The sequence below is a fragment of the Phasianus colchicus genome, chromosome 27, assembly GCF_987193195.1.
Source record: "Phasianus colchicus chromosome 27, bPhaCol1.hap1.1, whole genome shotgun sequence".
Lineage (NCBI taxonomy): Eukaryota > Metazoa > Chordata > Aves > Galliformes > Phasianidae > Phasianus > Phasianus colchicus.
The window spans coordinates 5,295,839-5,308,094 of NC_143462.1; the positions used below are offsets into that span (position 1 = coordinate 5,295,839).

The 12,256-nt window shown below is 46.1% G+C and overlaps 2 protein-coding genes across 3 annotated transcripts; both read right to left on the reverse strand.

Moving 5' to 3' along the window:
* Positions 1 to 1,432: 1,432 nt before the first annotated feature.
* TMEM230 (transmembrane protein 230) lies at positions 1,433 to 6,872 on the reverse strand. 2 transcript variants are annotated; one of them, XM_031608018.2, is made up of 4 exons: positions 6,576 to 6,872; positions 4,328 to 4,455; positions 3,775 to 3,897; positions 1,433 to 2,726 (listed from the first exon to the last, which is right to left on the reverse strand). In XM_031608018.2, exons 2-4 carry the CDS (start codon positions 4,424 to 4,426, stop codon positions 2,586 to 2,588), a joined length of 363 nt encoding a protein of 120 aa, XP_031463878.1. In that variant the 5' UTR covers positions 4,427 to 4,455; positions 6,576 to 6,872; the 3' UTR covers positions 1,433 to 2,585. The 2 variants fall into 2 exon arrangements, with proteins under 2 accessions (XP_031463878.1, XP_031463877.1); XM_031608017.2 differs by having other exon boundaries at positions 6,572 to 6,872.
* Positions 6,873 to 8,869: 1,997 nt separating this feature from the next.
* On the reverse strand, positions 8,870 to 12,158 carry PCNA (proliferating cell nuclear antigen). Its single transcript, XM_031608024.2, has 6 exons — positions 11,636 to 12,158; positions 10,941 to 11,038; positions 10,513 to 10,580; positions 10,199 to 10,393; positions 9,804 to 9,927; positions 8,870 to 9,415 (listed from the first exon to the last, which is right to left on the reverse strand). The coding sequence occupies exons 1-6, from the start codon at positions 12,022 to 12,024 to the stop codon at positions 9,333 to 9,335; spliced, it is 957 nt and encodes a 318-aa protein (XP_031463884.2). The 5' UTR covers positions 12,025 to 12,158; the 3' UTR covers positions 8,870 to 9,332.
* Between the last annotated feature and the right edge of the window lie 98 nt (positions 12,159 to 12,256).

Genomic DNA, 12,256 nt, shown 5'->3' on the forward strand with positions numbered 1-12,256 from the left:
GAACAGAAATATGAGCTGACAGCACCGACTATCTTCAAAGCTACACCTAAGGAGCATCACTGCTATATGAAAGAACTGTGCTCATCAAGGAAACAAATACTTGCAGTAATTCTTCCAGATTTTCCAAAATGTAAAGTCAGTTTGTTTTCTGAGAAAAAAAAATGAACAGCAGGTATTACTGCACTGCAGCCAGACCACAGAAGTTTGAGCATAAGGAAATTTATACTCTGGAGGAAAGCCATGCTTAGAATACAATATATGAACACACTGAATGAGGTAGTCAGAACCTACATTATTTGAGTAGTAAATACACCTTTTTCCCCATAAATAGATACAAGATATCCCCATGCAGAGGAAATTTTCCATGTATTCCTCCCTCATACAGACCGCCCCGAAAAGGACTGATCTTATTTGCACTGTGCTTCTATCAAACGACAAATAAATTGCCATCTCTCCAGAGAACTCAGCAGGCTCCCTACATTCCCTAACCCTCTGTAGCAGCACCAGGCTTCCCAACTTTCTGCTGCCCCTCAGCTCCCCTCTGCTCCTTCTTTTCCATATAAACTTCCCTTCCCCTTCCTCTCCCGTTTCCCCAAACCAAACAAACTCACATTCTTATCCCCTTATAAAGGCTGATTCATGATTTTGCGTCAGCAGCAGCATTTCTGGCCAGACCCAGCTTTAACTGAGGGATTTCAGCTGCTGTTAAGTGGTGGTGACATCTGGGAAGCTGGGCTGCCATCGGGAACACGAGACTGGTGGTGGCCAAGGCTGGTGTGACGCAGCAGAGCAGGGAACATGCGTAGCTGTTGCCTTACGAGGAGGGAAGGGAAAAGTGAGATCCTGAATTCAATCAGTTATTCCTCAGAGCATACCACCAGGGCACGCACAGGCCAATGAATCAAGTCAACCCAAGGAATAGACGGAGTTTAAAAAAAAAAAAAAGACCTTGGCTCAGGCTCTGGGTTTGATCTAGAGCAATGGAGGAAGAACGGCAAAGTGAGGAAGGAAAAAGTGAATCTTGGCCTTCCAAATCACAAGTGGCCCAGGGTTGAAAGAGACCTGAAAGATTATCTAGATCCAACCCCTCTGCCAGAGCTGCCACCTACCATTTCAGGCTGCCCAGAGCCCCATCCAACCTGGCCTTGGGCACCCACAGCTTCTTTGGGCAACATGATGAAGCACAGACTCATGCCACACCTAGGGCACTGCATTGCTGCTCTACGGAGGGTAATTACTGATTCAAGAGAGCCAGGGGTCCTGCAGAGCAGTTGGAGCTGTTGTGAAGCTGCTGGCTCAGCAAAGCTTATTGCTGATTGTAGCAACTGCATCAGAAACTGGAAGCAGTAAGCAACAGCATATTCAGCTCATTGCCCAGACCCATTTTTAGACTACACTGAAATCTGTGAAGGTGAAAAAGATGAACTTATGATTTGTACACAGAAGTTAGAGAAGTTTATTTGTGTTAAACACATATACTTGCATCTTGCATTTCTGTGTCTTGTCACATAGTTGATCTTCAGGATATTTGGTTCAGTCCCACTTCAGAGACAGCAAGCTTTGACTTTGCATCAAGTGCAGATCGACCAATCTATTTCCCCTGAATAACCTACGGCTGAAGCTAGCAATACAATACAAACAAGATTTATCCAGTACAAACTATACAGACTTGCTTTTTGCTGGTCTAGGGAGTTATTAGCAACATATCATCTAGACAAGGACAAAATAATCCCAAATATACATAGTTAGAATTAAAGGGTCTGCAATACCCACATACCAATCAAAACCAAGGTTTAGATATTGAGACTCTTCAAGTTCTAGTCCAGATCTCAATTTTTCTCCCCATCTCTATTTGCTTTAAAATAATGAGTAAAATCCAAACATAGTAAGTCCTTTTAGAGGATAACAAGTTGACTTTGCCATAAACAAGAGTGGCATGGAGAACAGCCTGCTTCTGAAAAATGTTTGCTGAACAAATAGGATTGGTCAGTGTAATGATGAGCTGCACAGCAAATGCAATATGTGCAAGTTATCTCATGCAAGTGCAGTTTGCATTTGACTTCCATTACTCCAAACAAGCACAAGACAAGTAAATTGGAAGAATTTTGGATGGGCAGAGAGCAAAAAAAAACAAAGAGATGCAAAGGGTTTGCAACACTAAACCCAAGGGTGGCCACAATCTCTCAAAAAAACCAACCAAACAAAAAACCTCTTTGAAACAGTATAGAAAAACAAATATCTTTACTGATGGAACTGTCTGGCTTATCTATTTTTGGAGAATGGCTAGAATTGCTTTGCTGAGGAACTTCTTACAAGCAACCGGCATCATATACCCAAGAGGAAAAAATACGATAAATCACATGTTCTTCCCACCTAATTTTGCAATCCTTTTGGTCACTTCCACATTTAACCCCCCATCCCCACCAGTTGAAAGCTTTCAGAGCCTCCCCGCAGCATTTTCAAAACCAGGACGATGCATCTTGTGACTGACAGCTCCATTTACAATCTTAAGGGCTCCCTCCAATATTTAAGATTACTAGCAGCTCTTAACACTAACCTAATGGTAATGCTGTCCAGAACATGATTCAGTCATCAAAATCTGGGATATCATCGTAGGAATAGCCCCGGTAGCCTTTGGAAGCATAGTATGCAATGCGCAGGTGGTAGAAGCCTGGGAGGAATACGAGGATCCCAATGATGAGCACAGGGATGGCACGGTCTGTTCCCTGCAGCAGAGAGAAGAGTGATGTAAGCATGAGGAGGGAACTGTATCGAGGTCTTTTTCTTATTCATCTCTGTATGGGTTTGCTGGCCCAAAAAATTCATCTCAAATCAGAAATCTCTCAAGCTTTATCACACCAAGCTCTGATACCCTTCCTGGTCTGCTCCACGCTACAGGAAACCTCAACTGAACTTTTCCTTTGGGTAGGAGGGGTGGCTCCTGCTGACACTATCACATTACAAAACTGCCAACCACAGGCCGGGTGCTGAGCACTTGGCTAAGATCAGCTCTCCTATCAGCGCCTGGACTGCTTCCGATACAGCCAAAATGCTGCTGCTTCCACACTGATAAGCAGCAGCTGCCAACTGTAAAGCAATTCCATCCTGCACAAGGCAAAAGGTGAAGTATGCCAAGCACAGTGTCAATGGCAAATATCAGATCTGCTTTCAATGGGTCATAAATGTAGAGAGCTGCAGCCTGCGTGGTGATCAGGTATCCCCTACAGAAAGCATTAGATCATTATCAGAAGTGTGATGATCCGAGCGTTATTTCCACCAAGACAGCAATGTGGCATTAAAATGAAACCACACTACCAAAGCAGGACGTAGAAACTCAGCCCATCCTGACAGATATCCCATCCAGCCTGGAGCTCCAAACACAAGCTAACTAGAGACCTCAAGGGTTGGATATTAGGAACAATTTCTTCTCAGAAAGAGTGGGCAAAAATGGGCAAAGGGAGGTGGTGGGATCCCTGGAGGTGTCCAAGAACTGTGGAGATGTGGTACTGAGGGACATGATCAGCAGCATGGTAGAATGGTTTTGAGATTGGACTTGATGATCTTAGGGGTCTTTTCCAACCTGAATGATTCTAAGGTTGATTCCATCATTCTAAATAGAGCTGTCAGCAAACACTGCTGTGGTAGTAGAGGGAATTACTTTCTTGCTTATAGACCTTTTGTGCCAAGTTTCTGCACTGAAATTATGGTTCATGGCAGACTTTGGGAGGGGCAAACAATACAGAACTTGAAAAGAGATGTAATCAATCCACTTACGCCTTTGCTAATGTATCCTGCCAAGAGGAGGGCTCCGATGATAATGAGAAAAGTTCCAATCATGAAGAGCACTACAGCCAATGCAATTGCCTTGTAGGGGATTTTTGGTGGGCTCTTCTTGAACTGGATGGAAAAAACCCAAATGTTAAGCAGCTCATCTCAGTGTTGTTCCTCTATAACCATGGCAGAGATGTGAATTCCACAGCTGGCAGAGGACAAGAGAAACCACTGCTGCAGCCTCCCTACAATGAATCCTGTCCGTGCATCCCCTGCTGTGTGGGGCTGCATTTACACCCATTGCTCTGATTTTCACCCCCCTCCAAATAAGTGAAGCTGATTCTATTTATTAAACAAGCAGTCTTATTTCCAGTTGAGCTCTGTGGGTTTTCTGGAGCAGAAGGGCTGGAATTCTGTGATTAAACATGGTGAGGTTGGACTTGATACCCTGGATACCTTTTCCAACCTTTATGATTCTATGAGTGGGCATGGTGATGATGGGTTGACAGTAGGAATTTACTTGCAGAACAAAGCAGGTTTTTTCCCCACATTTTACCTGCAGGTCAATATATCCATCATCGGTGCTGGCGAGCTTGGAATATTTGACTTTGCTACTGGGAATCCCAGCAGAGAGATTCGTTCTTGACGGCATCATTACAGTGAGGTGTGGGCATCAGCTAAAACCTGGACGACAGAAATAGGCAAAAAAAAAAAAAAAAAAAAAAAAAAAAAATCAGAGCAAACTGGATGATAGAGTCAGATGTGGATTATGTTTCTTATGGCAAGCACAAGGATTGTCAAGCTGATACAAACCAAAAGAAATTCGTTTTCATAAATTACATCTTTTCAAATAAAGCTTTGTATCTAAGCCTAAAATTCAAAGGCATGGATATGCTTCCTCCCTGGAAGCACTCAAGGCCAGGCTGGATGGGGCTGTGAGCAGCCTGGTCTGGAGGGAGGTGTCCCTGCCTATAGCAGGGGGTTGGAACTTAAAGGGACTTAAAGGTCCCTTCCAACCCAAACCATTCTATGGATTCTATTATAAATGCAAAAGGCAAATTTGGATGTCAATATTTGAAAACAAAATTAATGTAGGATGTGTTTCAAACCTCATACAGGTTCCAGAATAATATCCCTTGTGTAAATTGGCTCTACTGCACAAGGAGGTCACGCTTCCTGCTGCAGGATGTCTGAGGTCTACCTATTTCTAAATAGGGTCATTAGCAAACAAACCCAAACCAGAACTGAACAAAGCAGCTTTTCAACCAGACGGATATTTTGCAATAAATCCATTACAAAAAAAAAAAAGTTTAAAAAAGATAAAACCAACGTGAAATGGAGCTATCATTATTGGGATAGCTTGAGGCTTGAGTCAGAGGGAGCATGATGGGGTGGGCAGTGGGTGAAGCAACCAAAATGCAGGAAAGGGCTACAAACCATAGGTCACTCCTCTATCCAGCTGCAAGGCAGGAAGCATTCAGGACTGTACTTTCTGGAGTTGCAGCAGAGCTGTACCCTGCAGTTTCACTTTGTGTGCAGCCAGGCCGTGGTTTTGCTACCAGCAGTGACAGCACTGCTGATTGGAGCAGGGAGGTGGGCAGAGCCAGCGCTCCTCTTCTGGGCACTGAAGGTGGATCCAACCTCACACAGCCCTGACTCAATGCAGAGCCCCTCATTGGGAAGTCCTGCAGCTTCCATGCAGGATCTGTGCATGCAGCAGCGCTCACCCTGAACCCACTGCCTTCCCTTCACTGCACCAATTCAATAACTTCTAATTTCTGGAAAAGCATGAAATAATAATAATAAAAAAAACCAACACACAAGCCCATGAGCATAAATCCCAGATGATAAAGGTGCCTTTTCTGCAATTGTATTTGATATCCCATGAAATAGCATCTCCTCAAAGCACGCTCTCCACTGGAACAAAACGGATCCTTCGTCTCCCTCAGCGCTAACAGAAGCTCTTTTTGCAATCCTCTCTGCTCACTATGCTTTGGTAAATCTCCCTTTAATGCAACTTTTATTTAAAACAATAAATTAAGAAGAAATAACAAAAACCCAACTCTCTGATCTTAAATCCTCCCACTTCTTTAATATGAACTTATTTTGCTTCTCATGGAGGGGAAAAAATATGCATATGCATCCCAATTGAGAGTGGGAGTATCACCCACCTATGGGGCAGTAACAACCCTGCTCAGCTCCTTACCCATCCCTTTTTTGGCTCTTACCCATCCCTTTTTTTCCTCAGTGTGCCCAAATGCCCTCAGAGACTCCCACATGCCCACCGCGTGGGTGGAAGTGCAGAAAGGGAAGCAGACAGAGAAGAACAGCACATCCAAACTTAACAAATATCCCCACTCGGCCCTGTTGTGCCCTGGGATTGTTTATACTCCCTGTCTCATTGCTCATGGGCTGATTCCCAGTGGCCTCCCAGGGATTACTGCTGATTTGCACAAACTGTCCCTGCGCTCGCCGTACCTCATGCTATTAAGGACGAATGCACAACACCCCCAGACTCCACATTAAGGGTTATATTCAAGCCCAAGCAAACATAGCATTCAGGCCAAAGTCCTATTTCTCCCCCAGAGATGCACAATACACACTTCTACCCTCAGTGCCCGTATCAGGGAGGGGAGCAGGATGTCATTTCCTGCCCCGCGCAGAGCTCAACGCAGACGCAATACACCCAACCAACCCCCCACAGCCCCCAAATGGATTCCCTGCTGCTAAACCCACATCACACCCATCAAATCCCCCAAAATCTCAGAGGTCTGCGAGGTTATAATGAGCAAAGAGTTACCTACGGCTCACGCTGCTGCTCAGAGCCATTGCTGCCAGCGCCGCTTCCCGGCCGCACCAACCCAGGAAGTTTATTTTGATGACGGCTGTTTCCTTCCAGGTTATGGCAGCAGCTTTGCTGGCTCAGCTCTGCGGGGTTATTCCAAGCCTGGTGCTGAGGGGTGGCAGCTGGGGGGCTCAGGGAGCTGTGGGACAGGCAGTACGAGCACATCTGCTCCATGCAATCCACTGTGCATTGCCCTGTGTATAAAAAGGAAGCACTGGGTATCGTTGAACTGCAGACACAGCACAGCCCTCTGTCACTCAGACACAACTAACAGGCAAGCCAGAGCCAAATGTTATTAAAAGCATCTGTATTAATTGGGAGGAATCACAGCTGCGATTAACTGCATCCAACTGCTCCCAAAAAGGAAGCTGAGCGTGGTTCCAATTCTTTTAAGTCAACAAAACGTGCACTGATTTGCCATCTGAAAATTGATTTCTCCTGAAATTGCAAAGGATCCTCCATCTCCTACTTTTCCTAAATGAGACATTTTTGCAAACAAAGGCCTCAAAAGTTTCCCTCCTCCAACAGAGAGAAACAAAGCACTTTACTGCATCTCCCCATTTACTCTTAAGGAGGAGCAGCTGTTGGTTTTTCAGCAGTATTTCAGTGAATATTCATACATTAAGCTGATGCAAGGGTTTAGCAGAAGGCACAGCCAGAAATCAAACAGAAGTGCACAGATGATGCTGAAAGGTGTTTCCTACTATGAGAAACTACTGAATGTCATTCTTACAGCAGTAAGTAATGAAACCATGTGGTTTTTATGTATTTATGGGTAGAACAGTAGAAATATGAGGTCAGTGAGCCCCACTGCAGCAGGAGGCAGCACAAAAAGCTATTTGCTTCTAATGCAGCACATCACTGACTTTGAATCCTCCCAGTTTCCATCATGGATCTTTAATTCCCCACTGAAGCACTTAATTGCACTTGATGGTACAATGGCAACCCAACGTGAGCAGCATTACATTTGGGGTTAAAAAACCCATCCCTCCTATGCACCAACTGAACTGCTGCTGCAGTTTTAGGCCAGGTGTTGCTTTCAGGTGTTTCCTGAAAGGTCATCAACCTCAACATTTAAGAGAATAAATGAGGCACACTCTAAAGATATGAGGAAGCTCAATATGAGATCTAGAACATTTTCTACTGAAAAAGATGTGCTGCTATGTTTAAAATGAAGGGCAAGGGGCATGAGAAATTCTCACCAGCAGCCTTTGAGCAGGGGCTTTCAGGAGCAGCCCTGTCATTCTGACACAGCAGAATTGGTTGCCTGATCAGCACTGCCACCTCGTGAAGATCTTCTGCTCCACCAGCATTACCCAGCTGCCCTGCTTCGGGCAGTTTGCACACAGGATACTCTTGTGATCAGTGGGAAATATAGCACCTTCCATAAGAACAATGAACACAGTATAAAGACTGCAAGTACCGATCAAGCCAACAGAATTGCTTTCGTGTTTCTTCATTTGTGGTGGAGTCACTGACTGAGGATGAAGGGTAAGGATTTAAACGGATAGTAGCAATGTAGTTACTGAATAAAAACAGTGGCCACTCAGAACTTATCAAACCCAGTTTCCACCATCAAGCCACAAAGCACACTGCAAATTTGGCATCTCCATGAATGGTAACTTAAGTAAAGCATTCTCAGTGTAGGTGACTGCAGCACATTTGTCACACGTGGGGCAAAGACACAAGAACAGAACATGTGCAGAGCTGCTGAGGAATGGCTTAACATCAAGAGAGCAGTAACAGCAGAGCCAAAAGCAAGGCTTTCCAGCCCAGGTTTAAGGCACTATGGCACTACAGCATTTGTCTACATACTGACTTCATTTAAAGCACAGGTGGCAGCCACAGGATCAGTCCATGCTGGAACAGGTGGGTCTTCAATATGCAAATCTTCAGTTTATTTTAAGGAAAACACATTTCACAAATCTGTTCTACAGGAACAGTTTGCCCAAGGAGGTTGTGGATGCCCCAACCCTGCAGGCATTCAAGGCCAGGCTGGATGTGGCTCTGGGCAGCCTGGGCTGCTGGTTGGTGACCATGCACATAGCAGGGGGTTGGAGCCATATGAGCAGTGTGGTTCTTTGCAACAACCCCAGTCATTCTATGATTCTAAACCTCACTAGCTTAAAGCAGCAGCATCACTGATGAATTAGTTAACTGAGATTTCCTACCTCCTTCAATTCAATACTTTAACAGAGGGACTGTACATGAACACCTTTTGACAAAGCAGTGACTGATCTGCTCACACTGAAGTAGGATAAAACCATGAAGTTATTTTTTATTTCCACATTTCCGTTAGAATATCAGCTTCAAAAATAAATGAAGGGGAAAATAAACTTGTGGCATAATTAAACAGCAACCCTAACCAACTACAGTTCCACAGGTGAAAATCTAGGAACCATTTTTACTGAAATTAAATATTGCACTCCTTTAACACACGTTAAGAGGAGTATTTCACCTAAAGACAGCATCTAAGAGATTACTGCAAGTATAGGCATAGGCTAGAAAAAAAAAATTCCTATTTCAAATGACATCAGTATAACAAAACAGTAAGTTGAAAAATATTTACAGAGATATCTACAAAACACTCTTAACAGTGCTGATTCGATGCTGCAATGCACTGACATTTCTAGTAACATGGAAGACAGAAGACTTCCTTCTCCAAGCTGGTTGTGTCCCAAGAGCTGAGCAGATCTCCCCCTCAATCCCAGTGCAGTTAAGAGCCTTCTTGCTGGTCTTCAATCTTTGGAGCCAGGTAATATTTTAAATGTCCCATATCAGCGATCTTGTACTCCACAACTGGTAAAGAAAAAAGGGCATTCAGAAGGTTCTTCATAAAAGCAGTTAAATACATTCCTAATAGAGTCTGGATAGTGTTAGGACAAGGGAGAATGGTTTTAAACTGAGACAGGGGAAGTCTAGATTGGATATTAGGAGGAAGTTTTTCACCCAGAGGGTGGTAACACACTGGAACAGGTTGCCCAAGGAGGCTGTGGATGCCCCATCCCTGGAGGCATTCAAGGCCAGGCTGGATGTGGCTCTGGGCAGCCTGGGCTGCTGGTTGGTGACCCTGCACATAGCAGGGGGTTGGAATGAGATGAACACTGGTCCTTTGCAACCCAGCGCATTCTATGATTCTAAGGGAGATTCTTTTACAAAGTTTTCAAGGAGAGCTGCTTCTACTTACCCAGAGGAACATCTGCAGACATGCTGAGTGTTACTGTAGGTGACAGGGGGGTGGCTTTGGTAAAAAAGTTCAAATACCTCAGAGCAAAAGTCAACTGGACTGGCTCATTCATTTCTATTGTAACCTGGAACAACATCAGCCAGATCAAAGTTTGGTAAATGCAAGTTGCAATGAGTTCCCCCAAACTTCTCAAACAATTCAGCATCACAGACCTAGACACCTCATGCACAGATGGTGCTAGTCTCCACTCTGCTCCATGCAGGGCTGCTTGCAAACCCCACAGTTAAAGTGCCAGCAGAGATTCAGTGACTTGGCTCTACAGATCAGAGAAATACTGGATCCAGCAGAAACCTCAGCACAGAAGACACCACAGTAACCATTAACATTCAACTTACAGCTTCTTCCTCTTTGTCCACATTACTGGTCTGTGACAGCTTGATGTTTCCATTTCCCAACTCTCCATTAGCTGAAAATTTCACACCATCTTTTGCACAGGAGATGACAACAGCATCACCAATGTGGCTGAGGTCTCTACAGATGCGTGCAAATTCAGCAGAAGGCATTTTAACTACACAACTGTATTCTTGTTCCTGGAAAAGAAGTGATAAAACTTATACCAAGAAGCTTTAGGACTTTTGAATTCTAGGTTTGTACATGAGGGAAACATGCTGTCCTAAGAGTGTGTGCAGTCATTCAAACAACTACTTACTGGAATTCCAAGCTGCTCCACATCGAGGTCCATAAGCTTCATCTCATAATCAGAAACCTTTTCCTGATCTAAGGAAACAAAGCATAGTTTAACCAAGTGTTTCAGAGAAGTTTTCGCCCTGAGTTTAAATTTTGCCCACAGTTTTTCTTCCAAAAGAAGTAGGCCTTAATTGTGACAACAGGCTTCACCTTACTTGGTGACCTAAAGAGCCTTCTGGAGGCTACCAGAAGAAAGCAGGCTGCCAAGATGAACCTGTGAGCATTTTTACATAGCTCAGGGATGATTTTCTTACAAGGAGTATTAGGTAGATTTTTACACCTCCAAAGCACTTTAAGTATTTAAATATCATGCAATTCCTCCCACTCTTCACAACCACCATACACTGTCTTTGTTTTCTGGCAGCACACGATGTCACAAATACCACTCACTTGGTGCTTCAAACACTAGAGCCAACGTATCCGCATTGTCTTCTGCTCTGAGAGTTATGATGTCTTCATTTCCAGCACACTTCAGTATTTTAGACATACTAGGGGACAAAAGGCAAATCACTACAGATTGCAGAGCATGAACACCCCCCCCCCCCCATTACCTATCAGCGTTAAAACACACCTAACGGGCTGTCTGAAATCACAGAACTTGTGTGTTTCGCACTATTCCTACACGTTACCACTAAACCCTTCTAGGTGCACAAACCCTCCAGCCCGCTGCCGCCTGCAGCACACACGTTAGCACTGAGTTGAAGCTGCAGCCAGGCAAAAGGAGCCGGGCCGGGGCTGAGGTGTGCAGTGAGCGCCGGGGGGGGGGGGGCGGGGCGGCAGCGCCATAATTTTTCCCCGCCAAACTTTCCCGCCACAGCGCGGCGCGCGCCCAGAGCCGGCAGTGACGTCACAGCTGCCGGCGGGCGCCACGCGCGCTGCGAAAAACGGCGCGAGAGCTGTGAGGAGAAAGGGGGAGGGGGCGGGGGGAGGCCTGGAAGCGGAGCCGAGCACAAAAAATCGCTTCCACACCGCGTGAGGCCCAAGCCGCACACCTTCCTCCTCCTATATCCCTCTGCCCCAGTAGGACTCGCTCCCTTCAGTGCCTCAGGCCGGGTCCAGCCCCTGCGCAGCCCCGCCGCCGTTACCTGTTGAGGTTGACGCCCATGGCGATGTTGCGGTCGCAGCGGTAGGTGTCGAAGCCCTCAGAGCGCAGCGTGAGCTGCACCAGGGAGACGTGCGAGGAGTCCATGCTCTGCAGGCTGATGCCGCCTGATCCCAGGTCCCAGCACGCCTCGGTGATGAGATCCTTCAGGGCCTCCAGCACCCGCTTGAGCACCGAGCCCTGCACAAGCCGCGCCTCGAACATCCTGGCGGCAGCAGCGAACAAAAACAACAGCACGGAGCACGACAGGGCCGCCAACTGCAGTAGCCCGCCAAAGTCACCCTTATATACCCTCCTGCGCCCCGCCCACCGCCGCGCCGCAGCCAATCGCAGCGCTCCCCTCTCGCTCTGCGATGCCTTACCCACGCTCATGTGACAGATCCTCACCTCTCCGGCCAATCGCGACGCCGCTTCTACACTTTAATCCCGCCTCCTAACGCCAGTGGAACCAATTAACACACGTGTTATACAGCACCGCCCCGCCGTGAAGCGATGGCGGCGGGGCCTGTGAGGCCTGACAGAAACTCGGGGCCTGAGCGAACACCGAGGGGAATTCCCTCTCTGAAACAAAACCGCTACGATTCAGGCAGCGCCCATGCACGGC

Excerpts from the sequence above, each read along its gene's own strand:
- TMEM230 (XM_031608018.2), bottom strand. The coding sequence starts at position 4,426 with ATGATGCCGTCAAGAACGAATCTCTCTGCTGGGATTCCCAGTAGCAAA. Across the intron at positions 3,898-4,327 it reads ATGGATATATTGACCTGCAG|TTCAAGAAGAGCCCACCAAA; the intron begins GTAAAATGTGGG and ends TTTTCCATCCAG. Across the intron at positions 2,727-3,774 it reads CAGGATACATTAGCAAAGGC|GGAACAGACCGTGCCATCCC; the intron begins GTAAGTGGATTG and ends TCTCTGCTGCAG.
- PCNA (XM_031608024.2), bottom strand. The coding sequence starts at position 12,024 with ATGAGCGTGGGTAAGGCATCGCAGAGCGAGAGGGGAGCGCTGCGATTG. Across the intron at positions 10,581-10,940 it reads TCTAGTGTTTGAAGCACCAA|ATCAGGAAAAGGTTTCTGAT; the intron begins GTGAGTGGTATT and ends TTGTTTCCTTAG. Across the intron at positions 10,394-10,512 it reads TGGAGCAGCTTGGAATTCCA|GAACAAGAATACAGTTGTGT; the intron begins GTAAGTAGTTGT and ends CTTCTTTTCCAG.